Here is a 16,364-nt window from a genome sequence, read left to right on the forward strand (position 1 = left end):
CTCTTTCATAATGTCCTCTATTTCTTCTCTCATACAGCTGTTTAGGGAGTAAATATTGTGGTTGTAAACCTCTCTCTCTCTTTCTCTCTCTCTCTCTCTCTCTCTCTTCCCTTCCTCGCCTTGCCTTACCCATCGCTCCCTTCCTGCCTTCATCATCCGGGGCCTGGCATGGGTGCCATGGCTTACCTCAGGGTGGGGGGGGGGGAAAGAGGGGGGAGAGGGGGGGCATGGTTCTGATTCCCCTTCCCCGAGTTCAGAGCCCAATTTAAAACCCTCTATTTTTAGCCCTACGGTATGTAATTACACTCATATTTCTTTTAATTTTGGCTTTGCCCCTAACCTGTGCTCTCTCTCTCTCTCTCTCTCTCTCTCTCTCTCTCTCTCTCTCTCTCTCTCTCTCTCTCTCTCTCTCTCTCTCTCTCTCTCTCTCTCTCTCTCTCTCTCTCTCTCTCCCTCTCTCTCTCTCTCTCTCACACTTCTGTACATTAAGCAGAGAAAGAAAACGAGAAATAGAGTCGTATTCTCTGGAAAAAAAATTATGCTGATATTTTGTGTATATCTGCAAAACAATTAATGCTGATAGACACAACATTCAAAATCCATTAAAAGGCTCCACCCGAAGAACCAGAGAAATGATCAGGACACCAAAATTTGCTGATTTAACGAATTTGGAAAGACATTAAGGAAGAGACAAGCTCGAGTCAGCTATAAGTAAACTGAGTAGTTTTCTCTTTTTCTTCAAGACTTATACACTATTTACTGCGTCAACCATAACCCTCTCCCTTTTTTAACAATGTTGATAATGCAAGTTCTGTAAACCTGCAAATTTATTATACATTTCTTTATCTGCTTTTTATCTATCTTTATCTTTTTTATATTTCTATCTCTTTATTTACACCTCTGTAACGTATCGGAAAATGAAAATAAATTAAGAATGTGGTCATTCATAGGTTGGGGGAGGTAGAGAGTTGGGAGGAAGGGGCGAGGAAGGGTGGTTTGGGGAAAGGGAAAGTTTAAGAATGAGAGAGAAAGGATGAGATCAAGGAGGAAAGTAGAAGAGTAGAATAGTTAGAAAGGGTTGCAAGTAGAATAGTTAGAAAGGGTTGCAAGTAGAATAGTTACAAAGGGTTGCAAGTAGAATAGTTACAAAGGGTTGCAAGTAGAATAGTTACAAAAGGTTGCAAGTAGAATAGTTACAAAGGGTTGCAAGTAGAATAGTTACAAAGGGTTGCAAGTAGAATAGTTAGAAAGGGTTGCAAGTAGAATAGTTAGAAAGGGTTGCAAGTAGAATAGTTAGAAAGGGTTGCAAGTAGAATAGTTACAAAGGGTTGCAAGTAGAATAGTTACAAAGGGTTGCAAGTAGAATAGTTAGAAAGGGTTGCAAGTAGAATAGTTACAAAGGGTTGCAAGTAGAATAGTTACAAAGGGTTGCAAGTAGAATAGTTAGAAAGGGTTGCAAGTAGAATAGTTAGAAAGGGTTGCAAGTAGATAGTAGAAAGAAAAGATTGTTGTCACCATCCATTCAAGTTAGTTACTTATATAAGACAAGGAATGGAACGTGTCAGTACAATAATATTATCTGGTGTTATCATGTATCAACTGTAAACATGTACTCGTATATAACCCAGAATCTTTAAGTCAAAATCTTAAGTCAGTAAACTTGAGAATGTTCTCCACTCAAACTAGCAAAATATCCTAGAAAATCCAAGATCTAGGGATCACAATTAAAGACAATTCAATAAGTAAGTTAATTATATATTTCCTATTCAATCTTCACTCATATAGATATTGTAATTAAATCATATCATTTGATGTTAAAATCAACATTAATACACAATTTGAGTCACCACACAAGAGATTGAAAGCACTACGGCTGACTGCTCCTGAAAATCACCTTATAATAAATAATAAATAAATATGTTTATTCAGGTAAGGTACATACATACAAGTGATGTTACATTAATGGATTGATATATAGATAGAGCTAGTACATACAATGCGTAAAGCCACTATTACGCAATGCGTTTCGGGCAAAGCAAAAGATTTCAACCTTAGTTGAAATCACAATATACGTCGCCTTACAGGTTCACTCATCAATTTCTCTGAAACTTAGATTGATAGAGAGGATGGAAGTGGGGGAGGGGGGCTATGGTTGACAGACAGACAGTCCCCTACCCAGCCTGTCAAGGTGGGGGACTGTCTCTCTGTCCCTCTCAATCTCCTCTCTCCTTGTCCTACTCAATCTTCCAAATGCCCAGTTCCAGGGGTACGGGGAACCAGGAACTAAGCTCCGTCTACTAAGGAGATAGCCTAAGGCTATCTACCTACCATGTCTAAACTTACCTTAGCAGAAAGAAAGCTCACTTCACACGATCTGACCACTATCTTGAGATGATTTCGGGGCTTTAGTGTCCCCGCGGCCCGGTCCTCGACCAGACCTCCACCCCCAGGAGGCAGCTCGTGACAGCTGACTAACTCCCAGGTACCTATTTACTGCTAGGTAACAGGAGCATCAAGGTGAATGAAACTCTGCCCGTTGTTTCTCGCCGGCGCCCGGGATCGAACCCGGGACGACAGGATCATGCGTCCAGTGTTCTGTCCACTCAGCCACCGGCTCTGAGCATTAAATCTCACGGTGTGACTTCTTAATTGCTGAAGACGGACAGTCAGGCACCTCACATATCCTGTGTGATTGAACTCTCATTTTATGTGAAATAAATATGCAAAAACACATTAATGGTGTTACACCCATAAATGTGTGATACATATACCTAGTATATAAACCTATATACTAATATATATACCTAGTGTGATACACCTTGATCGGCCCCCGGGGTGTTCACTTACGAAACCTATATATCTTTCTTCAATCATGGCAGCCTAGATGGTGTTTATTAACAGTTTATAAGCTTTTGAGCTTCAAATACCTCACCGCAAATACACCTATGAGCAGTGTGGATAGGGGCAGCAATACGGAGCTCCTGCGGATCAAGACGTGAGCCTGTCGCAGACATAGGGACTGCCAATAGGAAGTCCCCAGCATGGGGAGCCTGCACAGCTGTGAGGCGTGCACGATCACTGGGGGTTGTTGCTGCCTCCAGCAAAGCTGTGGCTTCTTTATCTACAATGGGGCTGACCCAGTAATATGCATCTTGGATAGGAGGGAAGGGGTGATTTAAAAATGTTAATATTTAATTACACAGTGTGTTAAAATTCATGACTGCGTATTTGCTGTAGCCCGAAGCTTGGACGAGCTAGGCTGAAAAATTAGTTGATTGATAGGCCTTAATCCCAACACCAAAATGTAACTCCCACGCTAAAATATATTTTAATCCTCGTCTGTGCTCAGGACTATATTTATACTTATTAGTTTGTGCAACAGCAAGCTACTATAACGGCCTTAATAACCCTACAGCTGTAGGCGACCTTTACGACATGAAGGGAGAGAGCGGACTAAATAGGGGTAACTCTCCTATTGGAGCATTTGATGCCGTAAAGAAAATGGAAGAAATCAAGGGGTGACGTTCCTAGCTGTGCTCCGGCCACGGGAGGAGAGAGAGGATGGAAACCGTAATAGAAAATGGAAGGGCAGAAGGGGTAACATCTGTGAAATATGGCTAAGAATAGACAGGAAGAGACTGAAGGGTGGTTTAAGCAGTTCTGTTTAGGCATATACAGCAGACGAATTGAGTAAGTACACCAAGCGTGATGAGTGAATACAGCAGGCGAGATGAATGAACACAGCAGGCGAGATGAATGAACACAGCAGGCGAGATGAATGAACACAGCAAGCGAGATGAATGAACACAGCAAGCGAGATGAATGAACACAGCAGGCGAGATGAATGAACACAGCAGGCGAGATGAATGAACACAGCAAGCGAGAATGAAGATTACAGCAGAGCTTCGCTGTTAAGGAATGAGAAGCATTAGACTTGAATTCCTGGACGCTACATTCATGCCACATTATACACCGAATGAACATTAAAAAATAAATAAAAAATATATATACATAAAAATTATATATCAATAAATCAGAAATTCTTGGGGCTGTATCCTCACCCAAATTGTCATTGTGCTGCTGTGGAACAGTTAAATTAATAAAATAATTTCGTATCAATGTATATCATTTACGAATCTTGATATCATAAAAATACCACTCATTAAAAATCCCCCCCTTTCATGGTAGTTGCCATGGATGTGCGTATAACAATTTTTCCATGTAAAAGTTGTAATAAGTTCTAAGTTGGCCAAACAGGTAAACCACTTAATTTGAAAATAAAGCAATATAAATATGCATGTTGGCTTGGGGACCATTCAAGCTTGACACATAAATGTTACTGATGTGGACCCTCAGCATGCTGGAGTGATTTGATGAAATATCTGTGCCCAAAACATGTCACGAGAGCTGTCGGGTATTGGGGTTAAGAGTCAGACGACTTTCCATAACTGTTGTACAGTCTGAGGCTGAGTGGTTATAGTACTGAACACGCCAAGGGATATAAAGGCCCCTGGTTGACTGGGTTCAGATCCTTTAGGGATCAATTCTGATATTTTATATATATTTATATATATATATATATATATATATATATATATATATATATATATATATATATATATATATATATATATATATATATATATATATATTGATTATATATCTTGTTTATTAAATCATTAATGCTATTGCTTAAAGGTAAAAATAATTTTTTTAACATTTATTTAATATTAAATTAATTTAGTGCTGGTAAATATTCTCTCTTGCAACGCAGTTTAGTTGCAAAATATTCCGACTTCAATCACCCAGCAAATTTACCTTTGAGCAAGAAGTTCCTGCATAAGAGAGGAGGTCGCCCTGGCAGAAGAGTTGAATATCTTACTCGTGCCGGCCTGTGATCCTTAAGGCTGTTGTTGTTTAGTTAAGTTAACTATACCTGAAACCTTTGCTAATTAATGTTTTTCTTTTTTTGCCGGCAGGTGTGTACCACGAGCTGCGAGCGGCGGACCCTTGCTTCACCTGCACCTTCCAGTACTACCCCACCACGCCAGACCACGCCTACGTCCAGTCCACCACCACTACCTTCCACCAGCCCTGCCTCCCCTCCAGCCAGTCCTACCTCTCTGCCACTCGCCAACAGTCCACGCAGTCACCATGCCTCCGGACGGCTCAACAACAGGCGTGTCTTGCAACCAGTCAACAGACGTGTCTATCAACTAGCCAGCAATCCTGCCTCCCGGCCAGTCCACCGTCGTGTCAGCAGAGCAGCCACCAATCAAACCAACAAACTAGCTACCAATCGAGCCACACCTTCACTCCGCTGCACCTGCGGCCTGTAGAGGAAACCGAAGCCGCGCACGACTTACTTGAACTGGCTCGTTCCGCCCCCGCCTACACCTACCAGCCTCCTACCCCAGCTTCCTCCTGCGACTCTCTAGAGGCGCCCTCTACTAGCTACTCGGAGACTACGGTGTGCGACGGAAGCGAGCCTCTTTATGAGGATAGTGAGGCAAGTCTCATTACCACACCGACGCCTTCCCCGGCAGGCAGCAGCGACGCAGAGAATGTGGCTCCTGCCTGCTCCCTCGGGCTGGACGATGGGCGCTCCAGAATTCGGATTGGGAGGAGTGAAGGCATGCGGTTAGGGCGCCACAAGCCGCGGTACACTTGTTCGGAATGTGGGAAGCACTATGCGACGTCGTCCAACTTGTCGCGACACAAACAGACGCATCGCGACCTGGACTCCGGCAACGCGCGACGTTGCCATGTGTGCGGGAAGGCGTACGTCAGTATGCCGGCACTGGCCATGCACGTGCTGACGCATAACTTGACGCACAGGTGCGGCGTCTGCGGCAAGGCCTTCTCCCGCCCCTGGCTGCTGCAAGGCCACATGCGCTCTCACACTGGAGAGAAGCCCTTCGGATGCGCCCACTGCGGCAAGTCCTTCGCTGACCGATCCAACCTGCGCGCGCACATGCAGACGCACTCACAGCTCAAGAACTTCAGGTGTAAACGCTGCAACAAGTCCTTCGCTCTCAAGTCGTACCTCAACAAGCACTACGAGTCGGCGTGCTACCGGGACGGCGCGTGCGGCGAGATCTGCGTCTCTCCAGGGCCATGAACCTGGCCACGACGCACAGCTATGGACTTATGTGTATGCCCCGCCAACTGTACCTACTGTGGACCTAAGTGGCCACGACTTGTACCCATGGTGGACCAGGGTGTGGCCACGAGTCTAGGAACTGTGGACCAGTAACTGGCCATACCCAGTGGCCCACGTGTGGAACTGTGACCTGAATTAAGACTTGGCAATAAGGTCTGGTTACCTGAGGGATAGAATAGCTGTTCTTCCACATAGAGTTACACGGTGCACTAGCATTCAACAGCGAAAAAAAAACAAAGTGCTTTATTTTGCTCCTGTACATTTATACTTTAATCCAATATTGTGATCCTCTGTGATTTTCATGTGGCATCATTTAGTACGATAAGTCTAGTCATCACAACGGCGAAGCCCCTGTGTCCAGTGAACATGATCTCAGAGACCCAACCGGCTGCCAAGGACGATTTCTGAAATCTGTCCAGCTGGTATTAACGGGTTTTTGCGTTCTTCACACCAGGAGTGACAGTATACTTGCTTAAAAGGTTGATGGCAGAAGTTCAACAAGTCTAGCGAAATGGCGCCATTTCTACACGCACCAGCAGGGAGCGTTGTCAGGCGGGCCAACAACGCCGGCTTCTGAGTGTGGTAGATTTGGCCGAAGTCTCCACCAGGGTTGGGTTCGGCTGCATGACTAGGAACAAAATCTAATCACAAGTTAATCTTTTTATTCCAAGCTTCTTTCATTAGCTGCATGTGATGCCATTATCTTTTGTGAAGTGAATTATACGATTCGGTACGATTGTTTACAAGAGATCCTCTAAGACCGCCTTACGATGTGGGCTCTTTGTTAACGCAGAAAAATGTTGATTTTTTTTAGAAGTAGAATTGACTTTAGTAACCAATTAATTCACGGATCAAATGTATGAAAGGCTCATTCAAATGGTTTCGAGACCTGTAATGGCAAAGGATCAAATATGATGCTCACAAAAATATCTGATTTTAATCTTGAATTGTTTTCTTTTTAACAGCAATTGTTAAGCATAGTCTGTTTTATCTAGGTCTAGCGATGATCTTTACCAGGAATTTAACATGTTTAACGATGAGAAACACAGATGGTCCTTCCCCTAGCACAGGTACGCCGGCAGCCTCCGCAACACAAAGAGCTCAATAGTCAGGTCTTTCTTTGGTGGTTGTTATAGCTTGTGTTCTTGTTGTTCAGGGTGCGGCAAGGGGTGCCACGAACCCTCCCGTGTCGCCGCTGATACGTTTTAATGGTACAAATAAGGTAATAGCCAAGACACTACGCTCGTTCATCTTGAATGCTATCTTAGAAAGACATACGGCGTGTTGAAAGATCAAAAAACGATCCTTTTGTCCTAACTGTCTCAAACGATAAACGCAAAAAAAAAAGTGCCTAATAAGTTATGATGATAAAAATAATGAATACACTCGTCTTATTGTTAAATGTCAATACCCACCACACTACTAATGCTACCAGCAACATTATTGATGATAATATTAAGGATAATATTTGTGATAATGAGAGGGGGGAGCAGTTCAAGATGAACAGTCGTAGGGTCACCTCCTTGGTACCGAGCGACCTATACTGTACTCCTCTGTGTAGGTTTGACTGAGCTCGGGTTTAGCGCCTGTTGCGAGGCCGTATATACCTTTGTAGTGCATGTTGCATTATCAAAAGGCGGTGTCATGTCACACTCTTCAACTGAGGGCTGTGTCACACTGTGTACTACCGAGACGGGGTCGTTGACAGTGGGGAAGCGTTACAAAGCTCCCTTTGCCAAGTGTGACCCTTCTGGGTTATCCAGTGTGGTGCCTTAGGTTGTCAAGAATCTTGACACTGCCAAGTTTCTGTAACACTCTGGGCGTCTGACATGTCATTGACGCTAATAAGTGCATGTGGCGATCTGTTTTATTAAATGTTGCCTTCTTTTTTTTTGACGGCAGACTTCCGTCAGTGCCTGACAGACAGACGTTGGGCCGCCTGGTGCACTGTGCTGAGGAAGGCCAAACACATTCTCACTCTCACTTGGATGTCTAATATCTCCAAACATTACTTTACAAAGATGAATTCTAAAAGATCGTCTCTTATAACAGAACTCTTAGTTGTATCAAGTAGTTATCAATTACTTTGTAAAAGCAGCAGTATTTCATATTATTATAATGACACAGTTTGAACTAAATCAGATAACCGCGATTAATGCCACTACAAAAGGTATTCGTTTGGATCTTAATACACGGGTGAGACAAACTCTTATTCCCCAATAGGCACCAGAGTTTTGGAGCCTAAGGCGTGCAGAATCAGCCACCCTTGCTTTGGATTGGCAAACGGATTGACGGATATATGTTTTAATTGCCACTAACATTCTCTCAATCAATTCAGTGGAGTCAGTGCTGTTCCAAACGAATCTTAGTTGTAATAACATTGATCCTTTCAAGCAATAAGACTAGCAATATATATATTGTTACGGCATCATACCTAGAACTAGTAGGCTAAAACTAGAAGAATTTAAAACGGCAAATGTAGAATCTCCTTGATAAGTTGTAATCTAGAGTAATTATTTTTATACGATGAAAAATCGGTGTTTTGTGTTATATTTGAGTCGTGGCCGCTTGTGGGCGTCCGAACACTGACTGCCGTGCTGTGTGGGCGTCCGGACACTGACTATCGTGATCCGTGGGCGTCCGGACACTGACTGCTGTGTTGTGCGGGCGTCCGGACACTGACTACCGTGATGTGTGTGGGTGTCCGGACACTGACTGCCATGATGTGTGGGTGTACGGACACTGACTACCGTGATGTGTGGGCGTCCGGACACTGACTGCTGTGTTGTGCGGGCGTCCGGACACTGACTACCGTGATGTGTGTGGGTGTCTGGACACTGATTACCATGATGTGTGGGCGTCCGGACACTGACTACCGTGATGTGTGAGCGTCCGGACACTGACTGCTGTGTTGAGTGGGCATCCGGACACTGACTGCCATGTTGTGTGGGCATCCAGACACTGACTGTTGTGCGATGTGGGTGTTCGGAGACTGACTGTTTTGCGATGTGGGCGTTCGGACACTGACTGTCATGCAATGTGGGCGTCCGGACACTGACTGTCGTGCGATGTGGGCGTTCGGACACTGACTGTCGTGCGATGTGGGCGTTCGGACACTGACTGTCGTGCAATGTGGGCGTCCGGACACTGACTGTCGTGCAGTGTGGGCGTCCGGACACTGACTACCGTGATGTGTGAGCATCCGAACACTGACTGCTGTGTTGTGTGGGCGTCCGAACACTGACTGCTGTGTTGTGTGGGCGTCCGGACACTGACTGCTGTGTTGTGTGGGCGTCAGGACACTGACTACCATGCTCTGTGGGCGTCTGGACACTGACTACCGTGCTCTGTGGGCGTCTGGACACTGACTACCGTGCTCTGTGGGCGTCCGGACACTGACTACCATGCTGTGTGGGTGTCCGGACACTGAGTACCATGTTGTGTGGGTGTCCGGACACTGACTACCGTGTTGTGTGGGCGTCTAGACACTGACTGCCGTGTTGTGTGGGCGTCTGGACACTGACTACTGTCTTGTGTGGGCGTCTGGACACTGACTACTGTCTTGTGTGGGCGTCCAGACACTGACTGCCGTGTTGTGTGGGCGTCCGGACACTGACTGCCGTGTTGTGTGGGCGTCCGGACACTGACTACCGTGTTGTGTGGGCGTCCGGACACTGACTACCGTGTTGTGTGGGCGTCTAGACACTGACTGCCGTGTTGTGTGGGCGTCCGGACACTGACTACCGTGTTGTGTTGGCGTCCAGACACTGACTACTGTGTTGTGTGGGCGTCCAGACACTGACTGCCGTGTTGTGTGGGCGTCCGGACACTGACTGCCGTGTTGTGTGGGCGTCCAGACACTGACTGCCGTGTTGTGTGGGCGTCTGGAAACTGACTACTGTCTTGTGTGGGCGTCTGGACACTGACTACTGTCTTGTGTGGGCGTCTAGACACTGACTGCCGTGTTGTGTGGGCGTCTGGACACTGACTACTGTCTTGTGTGGGCGTCTGGACACTGACTACTGTCTTGTGTGGGCGTCTAGACACTGACTGCCGTGTTGTGTGGGCGTCCGGACACTGACTACCGTGTTGTGTGGGCGTCTAGACACTGACTACCGTATTGTGTGGGCGTCCAGACACTGACTACTGTGTTGTGTGGGCGTCTGGACACTGACTGCCATGCTGTGTGGATGGGTAGGTGTCCCTCACACCTCTTCTTCATCCTCCAACACTCACAATACCTTCTCTCCTCTCATGCTCTTGCCCTTAATCATCATCAACGTCATCATTGTCATCACTATCATCTTCTCTCTCTCTCTCTCTTCCCCCTTCTCCTCTGCTCTTCTACTGCAAGGAGATTAAAAATTCCATTGAGCTTTCCGTAACTTGTGAGTCACTAATATTTCCCAGGTGACAACATGGACGTCAGTGTGTGTCTCACACGTGTTTCTCTGAGGTTTGACTCGAACGCAAATTCAACGCTAGAGCATCACTTTTCCCCAGGGTAGTCAACTCTCAAGAGTGGAAGTTGATGGGCTGTCGAAGGGGTATAATCTTCACACTGTCTTGCCAGGAGGTAACTAAATTAAGGTTGTTGGGTTGAGGAAGGGGGGAGGGGGATTAGTAACAGGAGGTTTAGGAAGACGGGTAATGGGGGTTATGGTGGGAGGGGGTTAGGGTGGGAGGGGGTTAGTTCACTACGAATCTTCATTATGAGAGAGATGTGTGACTTCTGGATAACATGTCTGCTTTCGTCCTGACGGCGTCAACTCTATTATATAAAATGATGGTCGTATGCTTCACTTTCTACTACCACGATGTACAAGAGAGAAATGCGCGGCGCGACAGAGCATACTTAGAGAACATACTTTTTTGTGGCTATGCACTTTTCTGTGTGTATGGACCACCAGTGAGAACTTAAAAAGCCTGAAAATGAGTTTGGTACGATAGCGAACCATCCCGTTATGCAGAGAGTGATCAGAAACTTGAAAATGATGTAGACGATGAGTCACAATAACGTGACTGACGTATATTGACCAGACCACACACTAGAAGGTGAAGGGACGACGACGTTTCGGTCCGTCCTGGACCATTCACAATCGACTTGAAAGTGATGCTGCTGCTGTTGCCTCGAAAATATACATTCATGTAGTGAGGCACTGAAGTATTATGCAGTGAGAAGTTGGATAGAAAAGTTGGATTAGATACAGGACGTAAATGTATCGTAGCTGCTTTAGTTTCTCAATATATCAAAAAGCTGATAAACTTCGTCGTAGTTTACGGATCATAATATTATATTATTTATAGAAATGTTATATTTTGTACTATTATAAAGTCCGAAAATAACTTTAGGATAAATAAAAAATAACAAACGTTTGTCGGTAATTATTCCATGGTGTTTCAGAGCAGGAATATCAGGCTCTCTTTAAGCTTGGCCTTTTGTAATACGGGCTCGCCATAGCCCGTGCTACTTGGAACTTTGTTCCAGGTAGCGAATCTTTAACAACAACAACAATTGGCCTTTTTTTAACATAATTTTCTGTATTGAACTTTGACTCCATTAGAATCACGATATTTAAGAGTTATTTATTTACTTCGCGGACTCTATATATAAAATATTTTTTGTTTCAATACTGAGTACTGAGCGTAGGTTTTGGCCAAGTGCTTAACAGAATTAGTTTTAAACTTTATTCTATAGCAAGTGTCAAGAGAACGGCTACTTTCACACACACTTACACGGTCACTAAAGTGTGCTTTTCTTGACTGATGTTACTAGGAAAAGTAACTAGTTACTAGTAAGTAAAATTTAATGAATCTCAGCATTTTGTGTGATAAGACTTTAATATTAACAAAAAAGTTTTTATTGAGAGAAAATTGCGAGAAAAAGTTTGATTTGCGACCTAAGAAGACTTAAAGTTTAATCATAAAAGGTTTCTTATATGTAGTTTATCGTCAGTTGATCAAAACTGATGATATTGGCGAGACTCGTGATATTGTCTGTCTGTCTCGTAAGTTCAAGACTCTGTCTCGTAAGTTCAAGACTCTGTCTCGTAAGTTCAAGACTCTGTCTCGTAAGTTCAAGACTCTGTCTCGTAAGTTCAAGACTCTGTCTCGTAAGTTCAAGACTGTCTCGTAAGTTCAAGACTCTGTCTCGTAAGTTCAAGACTATGTCTCGAAAGTTCAAGACTATGTCTCGCAAGTTCAAGACTCTGTCTCGCAAGTTCAAGACTCTGTCTCGTAAGTTCAAGACTCTGTCTCGTAAGTTCAAGACTCTGTCTCGTAAGTTCAAGACTCTGTCTCGTAAGTTCAAGACTCTGTCTCGTAAGTTCAAGACTCTGTCTCGTAAGTTCAAGACTCTGTCTCGTAAGTTCAAGACTCTGTCTCGTAAGTTCAAGACTCTGTCTCGTAAGTTCAAGACTCTGTCTCGTAAGTTCAAGACTCTGTCTCGTAAGTTCAAGACTGTCTCGTAAGTTCAAGACTCTGTCTCGTAAGTTCAAGACTATGTCTCGAAAGTTCAAGACTATGTCTCGCAAGTTCAAGACTATGTCTCGCAAGTTCAAGACTCTGTCTCGCAAGTTCAAGACTCTGTCTCGTAAGTTCAAGACTCTGTCTCGTAAGTTCAAGACTCTGTCTCGTAAGTTCAAGACTCTGTCTCGTAAGTTCAAGACTCTGTCTCGTAAGTTCAAGACTCTGTCTCGTAAGTTCAAGACTCTGTCTCGCAAGTTCAAGACTCTGTCTCGTAAGTTCAAGACTCTGTCTCGTAAGTTCAAGACTCTGTCTCGTAAGTTCAAGACTCTGTCTCGTAAGTTCAAGACTCTGTCTCGTAAGTTCAAGACTCTGTCTCGTAAGTTCAAGACTCTGTCTCGCAAGTTCAAGACTCTGTCTCGAAAGTTCAAGACTCTGTCTCGTAAGTTCAAGACTATGTCTCGCAAGTTCAAGACTATGTCTCGAAAGTTCAAGACTATGTCTCGCAAGTTCAAGACTATGTCTCGCAAGTTCAAGACTCTGTCTCGCAAGTTCAAGACTCTGTCTCGTAAGTTCAAGACTCTGTCTCGTAAGTTCAAGACTCTGTCTCGTAAGTTCAAGACTCTGTCTCGTAAGTTCAAGACTCTGTCTCGTAAGTTCAAGACTCTGTCTCGTAAGTTCAAGACTCTGTCTCGCAAGTTCAAGACTCTGTCTCGCAAGTTCAAGACTCTGTCTCGCAAGTTCAAGACTCTGTCTCGCAAGTTCAAGACTCTGTCTCGCAAGTTCAAGACTCTGTCTCGTAAGTTCAAGACTCTGTCTCGTAAGTTCAAGACTCTGTCTCGTAAGTTCAAGACTCTGTCTCGTAAGTTCAAGACTCTGTCTCGTAAGTTCAAGACTCTGTCTCGTAAGTTCAAGACTCTGTCTCGTAAGTTCAAGACTCTGTCTCGTAAGTTCAAGATTCTGTCTCGTAAGTTCAAGACTCTGTCTCGCAAGTTCAAGACTCTGTCTCGCAAGTTCAAGACTCTGTCTCGTAAGTTCAAGACTCTGTCTCGCAAGTTCAAGACTCTGTCTCGCAAGTTCAAGACTGTCTCGTAAGTTCAAGACTCTGTCTCGCAAGTTCAAGACTCTGTCTCGTAAGTTCAAGACTCTGTCTCGTAAGTTCAAGACTCTGTCTCGTAAGTTCAAGACTCTGTCTCATAAGTTCAAGACTCTGTCTCGTAAGTTCAAGACTCTGTCTCGTAAGTTCAAGACTCTGTCTCGCAAGTTCAAGACTCTGTCTCGCAAGTTCAAGAGACAGAGGAGATCGTCGCCATAGTAACGATTTTCGAGATAATAACGAGAGAGAGCTCCACTATCGTGGCATACTAGTGAGCTCCACCACATAACACAGTGAGTGGAGCTGCCCTCAGCACTCCATGCTGGACCAATAAGCACCCAGCGCTAGTAGAGTCGTAACTCAGGCGCTAATTGGTGGCACAAGTCGGGTTCAAGTGCCTAACAGGTCGTTCAAGGCAGATCGAAGTGCCTTAAGACTAAACTTACGTCAAATTTTGATAACTAAAGATTTACTGTAAAGTTTACAAATCACATTACAATTTGGACTCGAGAATTTCGTTGTAACTCTCTCATGACGATCTGACCGCTGAAATTAGGTATACTTGACTTCGCTTTGAGGGTGAGAACGCAGACTTCGTCTCTCTTCGCTTTGAGGGTGAGAACGCAGACTTCGTCTCTCTTCCCTTTGAGGGCGAGAACGAGGCCTTTGTCTCTCTTCCCTTTGAGGGCGAGAACGAGGCCTTTGTCTCTCTTCCCTTTGAGGGCGAGAACGAGGCCTTTGTCTCTCTTCCCTTTGAGGGCGAGAACGAGGACTTCAGCTCTCTTCCCTTTGAGGGCGAGAACGAGGCCTTCGTCTCTCTTCCCTTTGAGGGCGAGAACGAGGCCTTTGTCTCTCTTCCCTTTGAGGGCAAGAACGAGGCCTTTGTCTCTCTTCCCTTTGAGGGCGAGAACGAGGCCTTTGTCTCTCTTCCCTTTGAGGGCGAGAACGCAGACTTCGTCTCTCTTCGCTTTGAGGGCGAGAACGAGGACTTCAGCTCTCACGCTAACACGAACAACGATGTTGAAAAATACACGAATATGTAAATAGAGAATATAGAAAAAAGTCTTCTTGATGGCCCCAAGTAATTCGGCTGTGGCCCTCAAGCGCTGAACTTAGGTCACAGATCAAACTTTTGGGAAGATATATGCATCCAATCGTGTATTTTATATTCATGTAACTTAAGTGTGGATTTAAATGAATGAGAAATATATATAATGCAACTGAGAGAGGAATTCAGGTGGATAAGTAATGATGGGGGAAATTCTGTGACCACAATTGGGATAGGAATTTTATTAAAGCTGATATATATAAGGAAGTGGAGTCTGCATCGTGAGTTCCTCAAGAGATGGATATCAAACGCGTGAAACTTCTAGTACACTCTAGCGACGTGACAATTACTCAGGGCTCAGCACTCGTCAAAGCAGGGGGTCCTGTTGATGTCTTATGTACACCTCGTGTCCTATCATTCTCTTTTGTTTCGCCAACGTCACATCCTCAATGACAATCTCCTTTGGGTGAAGGTTTTTACCAAACACGAGACTCGAGTCCATTGCTGGACACTGATGAAGGGGGCGCTCGGCGGAGCTCCTGATTCACAAGTTGTAGGGGGATCGTCTGGGTCTCTGTGACCCCTTCTGGCCAGCCCCATATATGACCTCTAGTGACCTCTGCTCCCTCGAGAGAGAGAGAGACAGCCCCACGGCCAGGCAAGAAAGACCACCCCCCCACGTTAATCTGACGGAAGATTTCACGAACTGCTCAAGTCTGAACGACACAACAGGACCCCAAAGTCTTCTTTAACCATTCATCTCGTGACTGTGACTGCCTCAAAGATGGAACAGATCACGCAGCATCTTCGCTACTTCCTAGCTGTAACTGTCGTCTAGGAGGGGGGGGGGGGAGGAAGTTGCCTAGAGGGCGTAGCCACACTTAAAAGAGGGGTTCGACTACCACCCACACACAAACATCTGACACTATGTCGCTAGATTTATGCCTCTAGTGAGTTGCTTTTTACATAGCCATCTAGGATAGCATCTAGTTCTTAACCTTAGGGATCCGTTGGATAACTCTTTGTTTTCTCTCTCTCTTTAGTACTGGTCATCTTCGTAATTATTGATACTATACCGATGTACATAACTTTTATGATCGATATATATTTTATTCTTAAAAAAAAGAAACAATTTTGGGCTTTAAAATAATTTATACACAATTTTTCAAATGATTTTCCAGGCAACATAATGGAAACTTGCATTTGAAATGTTTCTCCTTTGCCACCATTTCGCTAACTTTCAACGGCAGTACTGTTATGTAAATATTTAATGGTCTATTGGAGCACCATAATGCCAAAAACAAATTTTCTACGAATGACGTTGGCATTTCCATAGACCAAACCTGTTCGTCTAGCTTTCACTGCTGTCTAAAGTGGGAAGGAAAAAAAAAATAAAACCCCCAATGAACTTGAGCACGACTCATGTCTGTTTTGGTCGAAGGAGAGACACACTTGTTAAATCACCGTCATCTTCTGCCCAATTTTGTTAATCATTTCACACATACGTAGTAGGATTTTGAGAGGATTTCTCCGCCGTACCATTGGAGTGATTGTAGCAGATTATATTTCAAGAGTAGCAAATCCCTATTTAT

The 16,364-nt window shown here is 44.5% G+C and overlaps 3 protein-coding genes across 3 annotated transcripts in view; all 3 read left to right on the top strand.

Annotated features, from left to right (window-relative positions):
- LOC123771315 (transcriptional repressor scratch 2) overlaps nt 1-10,829 on the top strand; it is a 35,154-nt gene extending 24,325 nt beyond the window's left edge. Inside the window, exon 2 of the mRNA XM_045763805.2 lies at nt 4,980-10,829. Coding sequence (XP_045619761.1) covers nt 4,980-6,121 — 1,142 coding nt within the window. The 3' untranslated portion in view covers nt 6,122-10,829. The remainder of the gene's footprint in view (nt 1-4,979) is intronic.
- Nucleotides 10,830-12,330: 1,501 nt separating this feature from the next.
- Nucleotides 12,331-12,633, top strand: LOC138352755 (uncharacterized). Its single transcript, XM_069305343.1, has one exon. It carries the CDS (start codon nt 12,331-12,333, stop codon nt 12,631-12,633), a length of 303 nt encoding a protein of 100 aa, XP_069161444.1.
- Nucleotides 12,634-12,664: 31 nt separating this feature from the next.
- LOC138352756 (tropomyosin-like) lies at nt 12,665-13,723 on the top strand. The gene has a single exon (XM_069305344.1). The coding sequence runs from the start codon at nt 12,665-12,667 to the stop codon at nt 13,721-13,723; it is 1,059 nt and encodes a 352-aa protein (XP_069161445.1).
- Nucleotides 13,724-16,364: the final 2,641 nt, after the last annotated feature.

The sequence above is a fragment of the Procambarus clarkii genome, chromosome 54, assembly GCF_040958095.1.
Source record: "Procambarus clarkii isolate CNS0578487 chromosome 54, FALCON_Pclarkii_2.0, whole genome shotgun sequence".
In the NCBI taxonomy this organism is placed as follows: domain Eukaryota; kingdom Metazoa; phylum Arthropoda; class Malacostraca; order Decapoda; family Cambaridae; genus Procambarus; species Procambarus clarkii.

Excerpts from the sequence above, each read along its gene's own strand:
- LOC138352755 (XM_069305343.1), top strand. The coding sequence starts at position 12,331 with ATGTCTCGAAAGTTCAAGACTATGTCTCGCAAGTTCAAGACTCTGTCT.
- LOC138352756 (XM_069305344.1), top strand. The coding sequence starts at position 12,665 with ATGTCTCGAAAGTTCAAGACTATGTCTCGCAAGTTCAAGACTATGTCT.